At 44.8% G+C, this 19285-nt stretch overlaps 1 protein-coding gene across 7 annotated transcripts in view; it reads left to right on the top strand.

The window, feature by feature from the left end:
• The window catches only part of PKP4 (plakophilin 4), a 241878-nt gene that overhangs the window by 115072 nt on the left and 107521 nt on the right, over positions 1–19285 (top strand). For 6 of the 7 annotated variants that reach the window (XM_040440787.1, XM_040440790.1, XM_040440786.1 and 3 more), the window contains exon 3: positions 3560–3672. The exons of the other annotated variant lie outside the window; for it this stretch is intronic. In XM_040440787.1, the coding sequence (XP_040296721.1) occupies positions 3560–3672 (113 nt within the window). The remainder of the gene's footprint in view (positions 1–3559; positions 3673–19285) is intronic. 7 annotated transcript variants of the gene reach the window in all.

Raw genomic sequence — 19285 nt, 5'->3', positions numbered from 1 at the left:
TCTACGTGCAGTTCGATGGGAGTTGTGTTCTTGAGAAACAGTTGTGCAACTTTATTTCCTTCCCAGTCAGTCACATGTATGGGAGACATGTGTCATGAGATGGGAAAAACTGCTCTCTGTGGCATCGTCTCCACAAGACCTCAGAACTGGGACCAGTGTGACAAAACCAGTGGTACAATACAACAGTCTCACTTTCCATTGAATACAATGTATCGATGATTAGGACCTGTCCCCTCTCCTGACATCTCTGTTTTAGTAACTACTTGCATCCCCCATGTAATCACAATTATGGAGCATCTGTTCCTATGACTCTATGTTGTGCCATTCCTTTATTATTCCTGCTAGAAATTTACAAACAAATTGCCAGCAGTCTGCAGTAAAGGTACTGCTGGGTGTTACTAATAGCGGATGAGGGTGGCTCAGTCCAATCAGTGCTGCTGGTGTCAGACCGTGCAGGGACGCCCCCCCCCCCCCCCCCCCCATCTGGACCTTTACTGCAAGCTGCTGACAGTTCATTCATAACTTCTAGCAGGAATAATAAAGGAATGGGACAACACCGAGTCATAAGAATAGAGGCTTCAGAATTGTCATTACATTGGGAATGCAAGTAGTTACTACAATAGTAAAGTAAACTTGTAACCTCTCCTGACATGTCTGTTCTGGTATCTACTTGCATCCCCATGCAATAACCGTTCTGGAGCATCTATTCTTATGACTCTGTTGTGCCATTCCTTTATTACTCCTGCTAGAAGTTATGACTTAATTACTAGTAGTTTGCAATGAAGGTCCAGATGGGTTTTACACAGGGAGGGGGGGGGGGGGGGTGTCCCTGCACAGTCTGACACTGGCAACACTGATTGGATAGTGTCAGACTGTGCAGGGACACACCTCTAACTGGTGACACCCATCTGAACCTTCATTTCAAACTGCTAGTAGTCCATTCATAAATTCTAGCAAGAATAATACAGCAGTGCCGCAAAAATAATCATAAGAATAGATGCTTCAGAGTTATTACAAAGGGTATGCAAGTAGTTGGTGTCAGGAGAGGCGACAGCTCCTCTTTATGCACTTTCCTAAATTCAAATGGAGCAAATATGAGACCACATTGAATGGCCATCACCTGCCACGCTACCTCGCAATAGCATTGATGCTGGGCGGAGTAGTTCTAACGTATGTTTTTTGTTTTCTTCATATATTTGCACGATTGACCCGTTTTGCACCAGTTTTTACCGCCCGCTGAGGTTTTTCTCAGACGTTGGCTTCTTGTCGTCCCTTTAATGACCCTGCCATGTTTGTGATGGCTGCAGACGTTCTGGATCAAGCCTTGTGCATGCCTTTCTTCCGCGTGCAGTCAGGCTGCTGGATTTGTGCTATCTCTTCCAACCACCGGGCTGCACATGAATGAATCAATGACAGTAGTGGGAGGAGAGTGATACAAGTTTGGCCGATATATGCAAATGTTCATCTGTATGGGGGGGGAAGGGATCTACATGTACCACGGGGAAGAATCATTTTGATTGCCCCATCCATTATTTTATTTATTTTATTCTTCCTTTCTCGGTGCTGGTCCGCAGAGGTCATAATAAACGCTATGATTAGGTTAATTTAGAATGAAATGCGTAATGTCTGCTCGGCGCTATGGAGCCGTGTATAGAAAATGGATTACATTGTCTCAGTACGTAATACACACATTTGTTTAGACCTCGCATTAACAATGGACGTCTTTCCTTTTTGCACTAGCCTGGGAAATTGTTTGTCTTCATAATTGGATTCTTATTTTAATAGGGCTTTATTAAAGGGATTGTCCAGTCTTATGGAAAATAAAGCTTTATCATTGTATAATAAATTTTTAGAAACGTTCTGTTTTGTGCTTTCTTCATTAAAGGGCATCTGTCAGCAGTTTTGCACCTATGACACTGGCTGACCTGTTACATGTGCGCTTGGCAGCTGAAGACATCTGTGTTGGTCCCATGTTCATATGTGTCCGCATTACTGAGAAAAATTATGTTTTATTATATGCAAATGAGCCTCTAAGAGCAACGAGGGCGTTGCCGTTACACTTAGAGGCTGTGCACTCTCTGTAATTGCTGGGCTCTCTGCACTTTGACAGGACCAGGCAGAGAAACGTCATCACACCTGGCCCTGTCAATCAAAGTACAGAGGGCGTGGTAATTAAAGAATGGTGTAACGGCAACGCCCCCGTTGCTCCTAGAGGCTCATTTGCATATATTAACCCATCATTTTTCTCAGTAATGCGGACACATATGAACATGGGACCAACACAGATGTCTTCAGCTGCCAAGTGCACATGTAACAGGTCAGCCGGTGTCATAGGTACAAATCTGCTGACAGATGCCCTTTAACTTTTAAAGGTCTCTGCTTGTGTTAATGAAAACACAGCAAAAAAGCCAGCCTATGCTAAAAGGCATACGCTAGGTGCATGGGGCCCTATAGAGATACCTTTGTGTGTGTTGATTGTAGAGTTGAGCAAATATTTCTGCAAACATTGCAAAACTTACTTTGTCTTGTTTCTATCTCGCGTCAATTTGTTTATTCGCTTAAATTTCTGTATCAAGATACTAAGCCGAACTCTGCTTTGTGCTTCATTAACGAAGCCGAGTTCAGCTTCGTATTTTGATACAGTAATTTATTCGAATAAACAAACTGATACGTGATAGAGGCGAGACGAAGCAATTCTCGCCATATTTGTGTCCTACATTTTACAGTAGGACACAGCCCATAGTATTAAGGTAGTTTTTAAAAGAATCTGATTCGGATGCAGCAATCCAAACTCTATTCGCTCATCCGTAGTCGAGACCTTTCCTGGAGCCTACACTGTAGGTGAAGTTAAAATCTGGGAGTGAATGGAGCCTAAATATTTAAATTTGCCTTTCCGATTACCTTGCGTCTGTCTTCTGCCACCTTACATCATTATGTTAGCAAGGTGTACGGGATACTAAAGTAGGGGTTTAACTGCAGGATCCGACTACAGGGGGTTTGTTTGTAGTCTGTTACCATGGAGACATGTTTTCATCTAAGCTGTTATTTTTATAAATCAATATTATTTGAATTGTTGCATTTTTATTTACCAACTTACTCTTTAATACTCCGCTTTTCCCCCTGCGAGCAGGACCCTATGTAATACAACCTGTTACATAGTTACACGTTTTATTCATTTCTTTGCTCTGTATCTCCTCCCGTCCCCGAACGACAACGCGCAGCGTTCTGAATTTGTGTCCACAGGTTAACCGGCAGGTTCTTCCATTAAAGAGGAAGAGCTGCCGATCTCCCCTGCGCTTGTGAATTGCAGATAAAAGGTCAATAATAATAATTCATGAAATGTTCTATTTTTGCCGCGATCTGTCAGAACGGTCTCCTTATAGGACTGATAATAAGGGTATTTCTGAACAGTTTGGCAGGCAGATGGGTTGTGGCCCGTTGCTCGCTGCGAAGCATAGATAATTTCTCTCCCCCCACCCCCACCCCTCGGTCGCCTGCGCAGGAATCAGTGTATTTGCACAACACCTGAGGCTTCTTTCTCATTTTCTTGAAATTCCAGGAGCTTCAATTTGAACGGCTCACCAGAGAGCTCGAGGTGGAAAGACAAATTGTCGCCAATCAGCTAGAAAGATGCAGACTGGGAGCGGAGTCGCCAAGCGTCGCCAGCGTAAGGTACAGATTTTAATGACTGTTTGCTCCCATACTGTGAAATGGCCATTTCCAGGAACCAGCCACTGTGCAGAATTTATTTTGCTGTTTACTCGCTGCCCTACTTGCTCATTGGGAGTATTTATCGGCTTATGTAGGAGCTTTCTTAAAATAAATATATGACTTTCCATCAGCCGAGTCTAATTGTGCATCATTTACTTGCATTTTACGTTGGAATCAAGGTAGGTGACCTGCGGCGTTGGCTTTCGCAGACCAGAAGCCTCGGCGATGCCTGGTGGGCAGACGTGATGGCCTGCCGGTTTCCTTAGGCTGCTGTACACTTCAGAAGGCCCAAACGGTGGTGGGACATCCCAAAGGGAGCTGTAACGGTGGCCAAAGAACTGGCTAAATGGGTTTTCAGCAACATGACTTAAAGGGGTTGTCTGACTTCAGCAAGTGGCATTTATCATGTAGAGAAAGTTACTACAAGGCACTTACTAATGTATTGTGATTGCCCATATTGCCTCCTTTGCTGGCTGGATTCAATTTTCCAGCACATTATACTCTGCTCATTTCCAGGGGTTACAACCGCCCTGAAATCCAGCAGCGGTGGCCGTGCTTGCACACTATGGCCCTCTTTTTGTTGCCTTGTGTCTAGCGATAACCACGTGGCATAATTTTACCTGAGTCTCCCCAACTCCAGTGTAAAGGGGGGGGGGGGACGTGTCCTCTCTGAGATGTATTGACTGACCAGAGTTTGTATAGGATGGAGATGTTACATAGCATAACCTCCGGACACTAAATTCTTGCAAAGTCCACTAGATTTTCTGATCTGTCTGTTGGAGTAGTGCCACAGACGGGGATCTTGGCTGTAGACAGCACATACTTATTCCGTTCAGCTCCGCAGAACATGTTATTTCTAAAGTGGCGGATAAGCAGCAGTCATGCCCATATGACACCGCTTATCTTTGAGATAGCAGAGGGCTTTCCTGGTTGAAATAGAAACTGGCCTTTCACTGCTCCTCTGACAGGTGACGTCTGCGAACAGTTGGCCTGTAGTCACAGATGTGATATTGTCGGGACGCCCCCTCCCAAATCGAGGCAGTCTCTGATGAAAATCTCAAGTCTATGACCAGATTTAGATTTGATGAGAAGCCAAAAGCAAGTGATCCTTCATCCTTGCTACTGAACAGCTGTCTCTTTTTTTGCAGTCTTAAAGGATTTCCTTATAGGTTATGCCACCCACATGTGACCCCATTCATGGTACCACTGGAGTTCACTGGGACTAAGGGGCTCTGTCCATTTTAATGAGTCACACATGCCAATATCAGAGGCCCTGTGTCTGGTAAAAGATTTTGGAACCAGAACCCATTCTGAATACTCTTATAATTGCATCTAATTAAAAATGTTGTATAGCCAGTGAGCTATTCAATAAAATGTATTTGTATTGCGCCACCTGCTGTTTGCTTGTTTTGTTTGTTTTCTTACTTCTCTGTCCACCTCTGTAAGGTGGATGTACATGCTCAGTTCTATCCTTCAACTACCTCCTGACCTGTGATAGGGAAAGAGCTGCAGCAGAAAGGGCATGCCACCTGAGCTGCAGCAGAAAGGGCATGCCACCTGAGCTGCAGCAGAAAGGGCATGCCACCTGAGCTGCAGCAGAAAGGGCATGCCACCTGAGCTGCAGCAGAAAGGGCATGCCACCTGAGCTGCCAGCTTGATATAAATCTAGCAGAGCGATGAATGTGGAGATCTCTGGATCCATGTGAGGTACAGGGCTGGTTCTAGCTTTGTGAGAAAAGGAATGTCATGTACTATATGATGTCTGATTTTCATGTTTTACATTAATCATAGGATAACCCCTTTTAAAGTTCTGAACCTGGACATATCCCCATTTTCACCCAGGCAGCCCCCCTGACTTGAGCATCGGAGCTGTTCATGCTCCTCTGCTCTTCTTTGCCCTGAGCTAAATCGCGCAAGTCAAAGGCATTTTCTGGAGTTCTGGTGACGAACCAGGCTCTCCATGGGGCTGCCAAGCGGAGGCTTCTGCCCAGCAGTGAGCCCGGTGACGTCACCGGCACTGATGGGCGGAAGCCTCCACCAGACAGTGTGTTGTTGTAAATAAAAGAGCCCTTGACCTGTGCGATCCAGCGCAGGGCAAGGGAGCGCATCGGAGTATGAGATGCTCTGATGCTTTTGTAAGGGGGGCTGCCTGGGTGGAATTATGGGTGGAATTATGGGTATGTCCTGGTTCGGCTCTGAACCCGGACAACCCCTTTAAGGGTACCTGCACACTTTGCAGATTGCATGCAAATTTTTGTGTGGGAAAAACCATATCGTAATGCAGTACCAGCAAAGTGAGTGAGATAAGGCAAATCTCATTTACACTTTGCTTTGTTTTCCATGGAAAACTTGACCTGCCGTGTGGATTTTGAAATCCGCAGCATGCTGTGCAATTTTTGTAATAAATTTTTTTTTATTGCAGTCTTCACGTTTTTCAACAGAAGCATGAGATCTGCGGGAAACCTGCATCAAATCCATGGAAGGCACGCAGGCGGCTTCCGTTTTTTGCGGATCCGCGGTTTGCGGACCGCCAAAAAAAAGCGGAACGGTCGTGTGCATGATGCCTAATGTGTAAAAAATATATATACATTAATGGATGCCTCAGACGGATCCCTCACCATAGTCGGATTGTAAAAAAGTGTACTTTAAAAAAATAAAATAAAAATACAGGACTCTGTAAAAGCGTGGTGTGCTGCACTTTTGTATCCTTTTCCCCCCCCCCAACCTTTTTGTCAAGTGGATGGCAAAAACTTGATGTGAACCGCCCCTAAGCAGTTTTTCAGGCTTAGAAAAGCAAAGCTTTTTTCTTCTGAAAACTGTGCCAGCGCTCAGCTCTATTGAAGTGAATAGGACTGCGCTGCAATACCACACACAACCTCTGGACGGGTGTGGGGCTGTTTTTGGAAGAGAGCAACCATGTGTTTTTTTTAATATATATCCTGCACAACTGCTGTAAGGGTGTATTGACACAACAGTCCAATCAAACTTTTCTTTCCATTGAGGCCTCCAGTGCACATGTTCCAGTCTTTGCTAGGCTGAAGTCCTCTATTTTCCATCTAATCTCCAGTGATTTCTTCCCCGTAGCCACATTGGGTCATTTAGTCACATTCAAGCAGCTGACTGGGGAGAAGAGACCTCACAGAGCGCTGCTCGTGGCAGCTTATCAAGAACTATCTTCTATGTACATAAATCTGAATACATCTCACTCGTTATTGCCGGTAAATGAAAGCCTCATTGAAATGATAATCCCCTCGCCCGTGGAAGCGCAGCATGTGGGAGTAGAGCAGATACGGACAGTGAAGCAGGGAATGGCACCACCATGCAGAATGTGACCAGCAGCTCTCTGAATAAGGGCTCATGCACACGACCGTATGTATTTTGCGGTTCGCAAAAAAACGGATCTGCAAAAAATACGGATGACATCCATGTGCATTCCGTATTTTGCAGAACGGAACAGCTGGTCTGTCAGAACTGTACTATCCTTGTCCGTAATGCGGACAATAATAGGACATGTTCTATTTTTTTGCGGAACGGAAATACGGAATGCACACGGAGTAACTTCCGTTTTTTTTGCGGATCCATTGAAGTGAATGGTTCCGCATATGGTCCGCAAAAAAAAAAACTGAACTGACACGGAAAGAAAATACGTTTGTGTGCATGAGCCCTAACCCTGTACATTCCCCAACCTGCAGTTCTTCATGAAACCCCCAAGTATAATAGTGGACGGACTTGACCAGCACGGCTTTTGCTTTGCTAACATGCCGGACTTACCAGACGTTAAGTGATCCAAACATTAATTGTGACATTTTCCGCCGTTTTAGAAGGTAAACTCATGGAGACGCATCTTACTGTATCCTAAAAGTTCCTCCACTAGGGGTTGTCTCCCCACAGCAAGGGGTTGTCTGACCTCAGGAAATAGCATTTATTATGTAAAGAAAGTGAATACAATACTTACTATAATGTATTGTGATTGTCCATATTGTGTCCTATGCTGGTTTGATACATTTTTCTATCGCATTATATACTGCTCATTTCCAGGGGTTACGACCACCTTGTAATCCAGCAGTGGTGGTCATGCTTGCACACTATAGGAAATAATGCTGTCCTATGTGTGCTCCCACTGTCCTGGCGACCAGAGAGGCCAGCACTTTTTCGTACAGTGTGCAAGCACGACCACCAATGATGGATTGCAGGGTGGTCGTAACCCCTAGAAATGAGCCGTGTATAATGTGACGTAAAAATGAATCCAGCCAGCGAAGGAGGCAATATGGATATTAAAGGGGTTCTCCGGTAATTAGGAAAATGAAAATACTTAATATTACTTTATGATAAATATATTCCCAAATATCTTTCATTAGTTATAATGGACCATTTTGTCTGGGGAGCAATCATTAGGAGAAATAAAATGGCTGCCGTCCTATTAGTACACACAAAACCTTTCCTAATCACACTGCAGGACAAGTTACTTCACAACACTGATCTTTAGAGCTGCCTCATCCTCCTCTGTTCTGCTTCTCAGGGATTATGATCTTGAATCCAGATGATAAGATCTTCTCCTGAATCTCTGTAGAAATGGAGTTCATGAGGAGACATGAAGTACAGAGAGGAGGGTGAGGTGTGGCTAATTAGCAGCAGCTCTTGTATGCAGTCTCCATTACCACAGTCTGTCCTGTCCATCCTCTCTGTACTTTATGTATTCAGGATCATAATCCCTGACAGAGCAGAGAAGAGGATGAGGCAGCTCTTTATCTCAGTGTTGTGAAGTAACTTGTCCTGCTGTGTGAATTAGGACAGGTTTTATATGTACTAATAGGATGGCGGCCATTTTATTTCTCCTAATCATTGCTCCCTAGATAAAACAAGCCATTAAAACTAATGTAAGGTATTTGGAAATATATTTATAATAAAGTAAAAATTTTATTTTAAATATTTATTTTTCTTAATTTGCGGAGAACCCCTTTAACAATACATTATTAAGGGCCTTGTATTAGCTTTCTCTACATGATGGATAAATGCATTTGGTGAAGTAAGACACCCCCTTTTAATTGACTATATCAGGGATGCCTAACTTGTGGCGCTCCAGCTGTTGCAAAACTACAACTCCCAGCATGCCTGGACAGCGTACAGCTATTAGGGCATTCTGAGAGTTGTAGTTTTGCTGTAGGGCCACAGGTTGAGCATCCCTGGAATGATATTGGAGACATTCTACCAGCTCATATGTACCTTGGACCTGTGCGTCTACATATGTTTCTTTCTTCTCGCTGGTGATGAGCTGGTTTGTCAAGCTAGAGGTAAAGTTGGCCATACATGTTAGATGTATTTAGGCCAAAGCCCCCAAGTTTGGCCAGATCGGTCAACGAATGTGTTTTAAAAGCCCCCTGTCGCTCTCCCGATGGTGGTTTTGGGGCAGAGAATGGTTTGAACCTAACATGCCCAGTCCTTTTGTACTGAATGGACATAAGCCTACTGACAGGTGTCTGGCAGTTGCTTTCCGCCATGCGTAGATGCATGCTTGGCAGAGAGCGAGTGCATGTGTGTGGGGAGGGGGGATTGGATGAGATTGCCGTCAGCAGAACAAGAATTCCACCTAGAGTTATCTTGCACATGGCTGATTTTATCTGCCTATCCTCTAATGATAATGACATGACTCTGTTCATGCTGCCCCAGTATGTACAGCAAAGCTTGCATTCAAACTATGGAAAATTGGAAGCGCTTGCCTATTGTGATCTCTTTAAGGAACCATATTTAAGCCATTAAAATCAATATCAAAATATTGTACCAGTTATTAGACAGACATAATATTCCTGGAGCTAGGAAGATAGCCCCCTATAATGCGGTAAACACAATAACGGCCATAATGCAAGCTGCACGGTCACTGAGGAAGATGTGGAAATTTTCACGTTCACATAACATTTGAATCTGACATTTGCATGATTATTATATATTTTTTTGCATTTCTCAATACTAATTTACATAGTTTTCATGGTGGCCTTCTTCCCTGCACATGCTATGGGGCTGTAGGAAGTTAGAAATAAGGGTCTGTTCTCTAAACCCCCCCCCCCCCCCCCCCCCCCCCCCCACACACACAAACACCTCTCTTGTTAGATGTACCTAATATTGCAGCTCAGCCTCATTCACTTGAGGTAGAAGGAGCAGCAATAGACATAGCCAAAAGTGGCGAGCTGTTTTTGGGAAGCAAAAAAGGTAGACCCTTATTTAAAGGGCATCTGTCAGCAGTTTTGTACCTATGACACTGGCTGACCTGTTACATGTGCACTTGGCAGCTGAAGGCTTCTGTGTTGGTCTCAATGTTCATATGTGAGAAAAATTATGTTTTATTATATGCAAATGAGCCTCTAGGAGCAACGGGGGCGTTACCATTACACCTAGAGGCTCCTCTTTCTGCAACTGTCTGGTTCTGTCAAAGTGCAGAGGACATGGCAGTTGCAGAGAGAGCTGAGCCTCTAGGTGTAACGGCCACACCTCCATTGCTCCTAGAGGCTAATTTGCATATATTAAAACATCATATTTCTCAGCAATGAGGACACATATGAACATGGGACCAACACAGATGCTTTCAGCTGCCAAGTGCACATGTAACAGGTCGGCCGGTGTCATAGGTACAAAACTGCTGACAGATACCCTATAAATTCTCATCCAAACCCTGTAACTCTTTAGATTTTCCATGTCTTTGCATTTATTTTCTTTAGACAGAAAACCTCATTCCCATATCTTGCCTTTTTCAGATCTCTTAACTTTTTTTTTTGTTTGTTTTTCCTTTCATTTTTAAAGTGGTATAGACGGTTGAGGAATTTCTGATTTTCCGTGCTGCCCCTTTAAGTCCCTTGCGTTATGAGGAAGTTAACATTACATTTATTGTGTGGGTTTGGAGGTTACATAAATTTCACCATGTAAGTGCATCAGCTGACGGCCAGAGCTGTGTGTGGCCCGGGGCCGGGATTCCTCACCCAGTCGTCTTATAATATATCTGTGGCTTGTTTATGTCTTTTATATTCCTTGGTTATTGCTCTTCTATTACCCTCTTTATGCTGCTTATGGGTTTACTAGTTGATGGTCCTAAACTATTAAACCCTGCGCCAGGCGCCTAACCACACGCCAGCCATAATGCACCTTCACAGAGGCATCGGTCAGCGCCTCCCGTCTGCAGGGCTGTATTATTATTACTTTTATTATTATTGTGCTGCCATTTACTGAATCACAAAGCATGATGAAGACCTTTTTAATTGCTTCAGCTCATTAACATTCTGGACACGCGCGTTTCCGCCACAAATCCCATTTTCGTCCAGGACGTCGAATATCCAAACAGGAATGGTGCCCATCAGCTGGAATTGAAAAGCGTGTCTTAATCTGCGGAAGGACAGCCTCGCGCTTAAGGTGTTTGCTAGAGCCACGTACCCTTGTCAGAGGAGGATTGGAGTTCACTGAAGCATCCTGCTAATACTGTGTCAGCGACGCCACTGGAATAACGATTTGTCATCTTAAAGGGGAACTCTTCAGTTAAAGAATTCTAGAATCCTTAAAGTGACCTTCTGAGAGAGAGAGAACTGAAAATGTAGTTCTGGTTATTCATGGCCATTGGGGGGTCTTCATTTAGGTGGCTCCTTGACCACTATGGCTGCATGTTCAGATTCAGAGCAGCTGCGTAACCGGTACAGAAAAATAACTTGCATGGAAGTACACTCTCTGGAACAGGAAATGTCCGTTATAGAGTTGGACCACCTTCCAGACTCCTGTGCCCAGTGCCCCTATAATGACCCCCAATGCCCAGGCCCCTCGTGTACATTATACTTACCTGCTCCCTGGCACCCGCGTCACTCCGGATCCCTGCCTGACCACCGCTGCATCTTCCTGTCGCTTGGATCAAAACATCTGGAGACAAGGGGGAGCCTCCCTAGCATTACCCGCATATTTCTTAAAGGGCATCTGTCAGCAGTTTTGTACCTATGACACTGGCCGACCTGTTACATGTGCGCTTGGCAGCTGAAGGCATCTGTGTTGGTCCCATGTTCATATGTGTCCACATTGCTGCGAAAAATTGTGTTTTTTTTTGTATATGCAAATGAGCCTCTAGGAGCAACGGGGGCGTTGCCGTTACACCTGAAGGCTCTGCGTCTGCCATACCCTCTCCACTTTGACAGAACCAGGCAGTGTAAAACTCAAAGTGCAGGGATTGTGGCAGTTGTAGAGAGAGCAGAGCGTCTAGGTCAGGGATCGGCAACCTTCGGCACTCCAGCTGTGGTGAGACTACGACTCCCAGCATGCACACTTGCTTAGCTATTTTCAGAACTCCCATAGAAGTGAATAGGCCATGCTAGGAGTCGTAGTTTCAACACATCTGGAGTGCCGAAGGTTGCTGACCGCTGCTCTAGGTGTTATGGCAACGCCCTCGTTGCTCCTAGAGGCTTATTTGCATATATTGAAATATTATTTTTCTCACATATGAACATGGGACCAACACAGATACCATCAGCTGCCAAGCGAACATGCAATGGGTCAGCCAGTGTCGTAGTTGTAAAACTGCTGACAGATGCCCTTTAATCTACTTTATACTTCATGTACTCCTCACTTTGGAGATCTCTCTGCTTGCAGTCAGTAAATGGAAACACTCAGGTTTATGATTAGAGGATGACGTTGACAAATTGCTTTCCCAGAGCTGTGCGGTACCAAGGAACCTGGAACAGCACAAAAACATAAAAAAATATATTTTTTTAGCTCATCTCTCGTTTGTGTCTGTGAGTGATATATTCACTGATTATTAGTATTACTGAAGCAAATCTCTGATCACATTAGGTGTCGTTTACCAGTTGCTGCCGAGGGCCAGGCAGTCGTCTCCGGTAACTTTACTCACATTTACTCCTTGAAACAGGCGTCAATATTGACTGAAAACTAGGTATTCGGACAGCCAGATAATGCGCCTAATTTATGATGAGGCGTGGGCCTTGTCATAAATTAAGCTCATCAACCTGAAGCGCAGTGACTATGAAAGACCAGTGTAAAATGTCTTTGATAAATGACCCCCATTGAGCAGAACTGTGCACGTTCTAATCTGCTGTAATGCATTCTGATGGCACGGCTGTTAATTAGCAGAGCGTGGTGATACAAGTAGCGGTTGCGGAGGGTTTGTGCTGCCACACACATATAATCATGTCAACGGAATTAAAGAGAAAAATACTCCTCGTCTGCAGAAGAAAAGAAAAAAGCCTTCTCGCTGAGGAGTATTTTCCTTCCTCAGTTTAATGACTGTGTGGGTGGGAGGTGTCGTCGGTGGACAGAGCCAGACATGGTTCACACACGTGTTACTACCGGACTGTGAAACGCCAGCCTGTGTCCCATTATCTAAAAGGGGTTATCCCATAACTAATGTAAAAAATGAAAAACATACATCATATAGGACATAACAATACCTTTCTAATAAAGCTAGAACCAGCCCTGTACCTCACATGGATCCAGAGATCTCCCCATTCATTGCTCTGCTAGATTTATATCAAGCTGACAGCTCAGGGGAGTGTCTTTTCTGCTGCAGCTCAGGGGGCGTGTCCATGCTCTCCCTATCACAGCTCAGGGGGCGTCTCCATGCTCTCCCTATCACAGCTCAGGGGGCGTGCCCATGCTCTCCCTATCAGCTCAGGGGGCGTGTCTCAGATCGCCCTATCACAGCTCAGGAGGCAGTGGAAAGATGAAACTGAGCATGTGCGGCCATCTCAGTGAGCAGGTCAAAGAATAAAGAACAAACAGCAGGTGGCGCTACACAGATAGGAACATCTTTTTATTATTTTCTGAAAGGGGTTTCTTGCTTTGGACAATACCAACTTATTCAGTGCTCCAGACAAAAAAAAAAAAATACCTTGTAGCCATTGGCTCCTGAACTGAAAAATTTAGGAGCCAAATTAAATTTTTAGTTGCCAAATCGAAACCGAATCAAAATTTTGGTATTGTGACAGCGCTACGCCGATCAGATCGGCGTAGGGTTGTTTCGATACCAACATTTTGATTCGCTTTCGTCACCATCAAAAAGTATTACGATATTTGCTCAATACCACGCGAAAAAATAAATAAATAAGCCACATGCATTTTATGAAACGTTCAGCCTATAATAGAACAGTCCTATCCTATTTTTTGGGGTGACAAAAAAATGGCAAATCGCATGGTTTTTATTTATTTATTTCTGTTACGGCCCTCACCGCATAGGAGATATTTTTTAATAATTTATTAGTTTGGACTTTTCGGACGCAGCGCTATGTAATATGTTTATTTATTTATTGTTTATATTTTTTCTATGTAAAATTGGAAAAGGGGGTGATTTATACTTAATATTTTAGGGTACTTTCACACTAGCGTTTTTCTTTTCCGGCACTGAGTTCCGTCACAGGGCTTTATACCGGAAAATAACTGATCACTTTTATCCCCATGCATTCTTAATAAAGAGCAATCCGTTCAGGATGTCTTCAGTTCAGTCATTTTGACTGATCAGACAAAGGATAAAACCGCAGCATGCTACGGTTTTATCTCCGTCGAAAAAAAATTGAAGACTTGCCGGAATGCCAGATCCGTCCTTCCGGTCTGCGCATGTGCAGACCGGTAAAAATGTGTAAAAATATACAAGACGGATCCGTCTGTCCGCATGACAAGCGGAGAGACGGATTCGTTCTTGCAATGCATTTGTGAGATGGATCCGCATCCGGCGGAACTGCTTGCCGGATCACACTGCCGCAAGTGTGAAAGTAGCCTTAGGCCTCTTTCAGACGGGGGTCACGTTTTTTGCTCCGGATGCGTCCCGGTGCATTGCAGCAAACCCGCGCGGGTAGGTACACAATTGCAGTCAGTTTTGACTGCGATTGCGTTCCTTTGTTTAGTTTTTATCGCGCGGGTGCAATGTGTTTTGCACACGCGTGATAAAAAACTGACTGTGGTACCCAGACCCGAACTTCTTCACTAAAGTTCAGGTTTGGGTTCAAGGTTGTGTAGATGTAATTATTTTCCCTTATAACATGGTTATAAGGGAAAATAATAGCATTCTTAATACAGAATGCCAAGAAAAATAGGGCTGGAGGGGTTAAAAAAAAAAAAAAATTATTTAACTCCCCTTAATCCACTTGTTCGCACAGCCCGACTTCTCTTCTGTCTTCATCTGTCAGGAAAAGGACCTGTGGTGATGTCACTGCGCTCATCACATGGTCCATCACATGATCCATCACCATGGTAATGGACCATGTGATGAGCTCAGTGACATCACCACAGGTCCTTTGACAGGTCCTGAAGAAAGAACAGGAGACCGGCAGCTACGCGATCAATTGGAGGAGGTGAGTTAATTATTATAATTTTTTTAACCCCCTATTGGCACTGCCCCAATGTTTATTATACTGGGGTGTTAGGGGGAGGCGCACTGCGCCACCAATGAAGATAACTGACCTGTTAATACAAATACAGGAGGAGGGTGCCGGAATCAAATAGCCGGCACCCGACCTCCTATCACAGGGAGCTGTGATCTGCTGCAGTTAACCCCTCAGGTACCGCACCTGTATTTGTATTAACAGGTCAGTTATCTTCATTGGTGGCGCAGTGGCCACAACACTCCCCTCCTCCTCCTGTTTCTCCTCTTATTGGCGGCGGCAGCAGCATGGGGGGGGGGGGGAGAGACTCCTTCTCCACTGCGCTGCTGAGAAGAACATGGCGGCGGGGCAGAGAACTATCATCTCCTGTGCCCCGCCGCTGTATTCAATTGCAGAGCTGCGGCGGCGGGTCTAGTCGCAAATGGCGACAAGACTATAAAAAGTCTTGTCGCCATTTGTAAATTCTAAGTCGCATTGGCGACCATTTTGGTCGCCATCTGGAGCCCTGTTATTAGAAGGATCTTTTGACAGAAGGCAGATCACATTTTGTGAGGACCCCCAGCGATCAGCTGTGGGGGGCCCTTACTGTAAGCTTTCAGTTTTCCAGCAGGAGCTCTCCAAGACATGAGGATCCTGAGCAGAGGACTCCATCCTTTTCCAATTCCCTGTTTTATCTTTGGAGAAGACCTCGTTGACTATGCCGTTTACTAGATGCAGTTCTTTATTTTGTGTCACAGGAGTCGGACCATATGAAAAATGTAATTACAACGAAGAAACATAAAGTAGTCTTATCAAATCTGCAGCCCTCGTGTAAGGTGTCGCACTCCTGGAGCTTTATGTCGGAGAGTGCTTCATTAAAAGGACATTTGTGCGTTTGTAATGATAAGGGAGAAAAATAAATATGCAAAACGTACATAGCCCATAGTGCAGAACAAATTGTACACCTCTAAAATACTGTGACATTTGCAAATAATCCCTTGTCCTTCTTACATATGCATTATATACATCTCAGCCGCTCTGCTTATCTCCTGTTTATTTTGAGGCCCATGAAATGCGTGATTATTCTCCTGCAGGGGAGACCTTTTCTTGTCTTTACTGCCTGCTAGGTCACCACGAAGAAAACTTTTTGATACCATCAAGGTGGTTGATATAAAAATCTGCTTACAGTAATCTTAGCGGACCATGCCAAGCTAAGAAAGGGGTTTCACATGGCAGGGACTCGTTCTATGAAAGGAGTTTGCCTCCAGCACTACACGTCATGATCCCCTCCACAGTGTGCATTTGGATCATGGAAAGGATAGCATGCCATCCATTGAAATGAATGCATTACCCTTGTAATGCACAGAGGTGCCTGGTCTTTCGGACCAGGAGCCACTGTTTTTTAGCGGCGTTGTGCTCTGGATGGTAAATGTGAGACGCAGATGGCAACGACGTGATCTTTTTAAGACCTTGTTCACATGTCAGTTTTTCACTGACGTGTGTTGTCCGCCTTTTATGCCGGTAGCACACATGCTCATTGATTTTAATGTGTTCACACATTGTGATTTATTAAAAAATTTTCACTAACCCATGGTCAGTAAAAAAAAAAAGTACTGGAGATATGAACTACTTTGGACCATGATGTTGACCAAACATGCCCATTGAAGTCTATGGGTTCGTGAAAATCACGGTCACAACACAGATGGTGTCCCTGTTTGGTTAGTTTTTCACTGACCACTGATAGGACATGCTTTTGAAGTTGATTTGCAGCTGATCAGTGTTCGTGGAATACAAATAACGCACAGAAGGCAAACAAAGACACACACACTTCGCGGATGAAACGAGGCCTAAGTGGAGGTTCTGGAGGACCACAGGTGACCATTAAGATCAATGCATCCCTTTTGATTTAAAGGGCTTTTTCAAAGACTTGGGATAGGTCATCAATGTTGGATCGATGGGAGTTTGACACTCTTAGACCCTCACCAATCCTTATGACAAAGGGACTCTTGCACTTACCAAAACAGCCCGTCTACCCTGGCTGCAGCTTGGCAGGCTCTTCTAATCTCAGCCATGAAAGGGTTTGGCCCAAGAACAACATTCATGCCCCTCTTCAGAAGATAGGTGATAATGTATGGTCGCTGGAGCCCTGTGTGATAGGGTCTTCACCAATCTCAAGCCCATGCATGACCTCTGTTTCATTCTCTGTCCATGGGGACTGCCGAGGAAGCTGAGCCCTGTACTTTGAAGTCCTTGTTTGTGGTCCAACCTTTTTGAGTTACCCCTTTAATGTGTGCCCATGCGCACCTCCACCTTGCAGCTCTTCCTCATTCGTTCTGATGGTCAGCGGGTGATCCAGAGGCCTAACGCCACATTCACATCTCCGTTTAGCTGCCTGATCCAGCGCAAATGCCGGCTCTCATGCAATGGTTTTTGTGCGGCTGGATCACCACCAGACCTCGTTGCAGTCATTGGGGATCCAGCGGTGAAGTAGAGGATCCAGTAGGCGGCCGGATCTCATAGCGGAGATGTGAACGAGGCCCAATGCAAACTTGCCCCATGTACATGTTGGAATGATCGGATCATAATCTTACAGGGGTTCAGGGATTTCAAGATTTTTCTCGCCATTGCCAGAAAATAGCAGAAAACACGGACAATCTTATGTCGGCCCGTGTTATGTCTATGAAGCGCAGTGTTATCAGAACACCTTCTTCTAATAGTCACACACTAGCTTGTTATGCAGTTGTCTGATATCAGCGCGGATTCGCATCTCGCTCCAAACACATGCCACGTATCAGCTTAATGTCCCCATTGCCACCTCTGTGCTAACTCTATAAACTAATATAAGAGTAATTCACACTTATTTCTGTGTCCCCAAAACCATAAATATCTGCCAGACATGGAATGAACTGCAAACACAGCTCGGCTTTTGTGAAGCGCGGCCGTCGGCGATGCCTCGAGGTAACGTTCTTGTGAAAGAGAACAAAGTTAATAGCGATAACTCAACAAATGGCATGTGAAGCCTTTCAGATACAATTGCTGCCGCTGCTAATCCCACTGACGCTGCAGGCACCATCCTGCCCAACGCGGCGAGATGGAAAACGCACACAAAGAGAGAAATCACGGATCTCACATCCACATGCCATGCATTGATCTACTGCTTCTCCGCATAATTGATTGTATACAGCGCCAGAATCTGTAAACTGTATGCGAGGTGCCTGCCTTGTATAGATTTTGATCAAAATACATAAGCCCACTCACCACGTCTTGGTTGGCGCAGCACCACTGATTGGCTCAGCAGGCCTTTCCTGGCATTACCAGTAGAGATGAGCGAATGTCATATTTTGAAGTTCGTTCACATTTCGTTTGTTGGTAAAAGGTGAATTGCGTTATGGATTCCGTTACCACGGACCATAACGCAATTCTATGACTGAATGCATCCCGTTTCCGTTATGGAGTCCTCCCGTGCATAACGGAAATGGGACAGATCTGTTTTGCAGCAGATAGACTTCTATTATGACGGAATGCCTCTAAAGGCATTCCGTTATGCGTTCCGCCATAGAATTGCGTTATGGTCCGTGGTAAGGGAATCCATAACGCAATTCACCTTTCACCAACAAACGAAGTGTGAACAAATTTCATAAGCAGAAATTCGCTCGTCTCTAATTACCAGCATTGTGAGTGGGGATCATAATGGGAAGGGGGGATGGGGAGATTAGTGGAGATTCATAATGATTTTTGTTGTTTTTAACCCCTTCTGACCACTATGCTGAAAGAAGTTTTCCAGGATTATGGCCCTGGAGCATGTGGTACCAAATAAAAATATCTTACTCTCCCACCATCCCATTCCAGCATCCTTTGTCCATTTGGCGATCTCCAGCCCTCTTTAATGTGGCCATCAATAGCTAGCAGTGTTAGATAGTAGTGTTGAGTGATGAAAGCAGGTGGTAACGATGGCCGCACCACAGAGCGGCTGGAGAGCCCATGCTTTCATCATGCATAGTGCGGAGACCCACAAGGCCAACACCAGGTGTCATGGGGTGAGATGCCATTAGCTGCTATGGTTATTCCCGTCTTGTATTCGTGGAACATTGGCCAACCTTCGGTATGTCCAGGACATCATGGAACCAGTAACTACTGCCTTTTTTGACTCTGTTAGGAGATGTGGTGTTCCAACAAGATGACACCCATCCACACACACTGCCATTCAGGGTCTCCAGCAGACCCCCTGACCGGCTCTATCACCA

Source organism: Bufo bufo, chromosome 7 (assembly GCF_905171765.1).
Source record: "Bufo bufo chromosome 7, aBufBuf1.1, whole genome shotgun sequence".
NCBI classification, from domain to species: Eukaryota; Metazoa; Chordata; class Amphibia; order Anura; family Bufonidae; genus Bufo; species Bufo bufo.
This window is presented reverse-complemented; position numbering and strand designations above follow the sequence as displayed.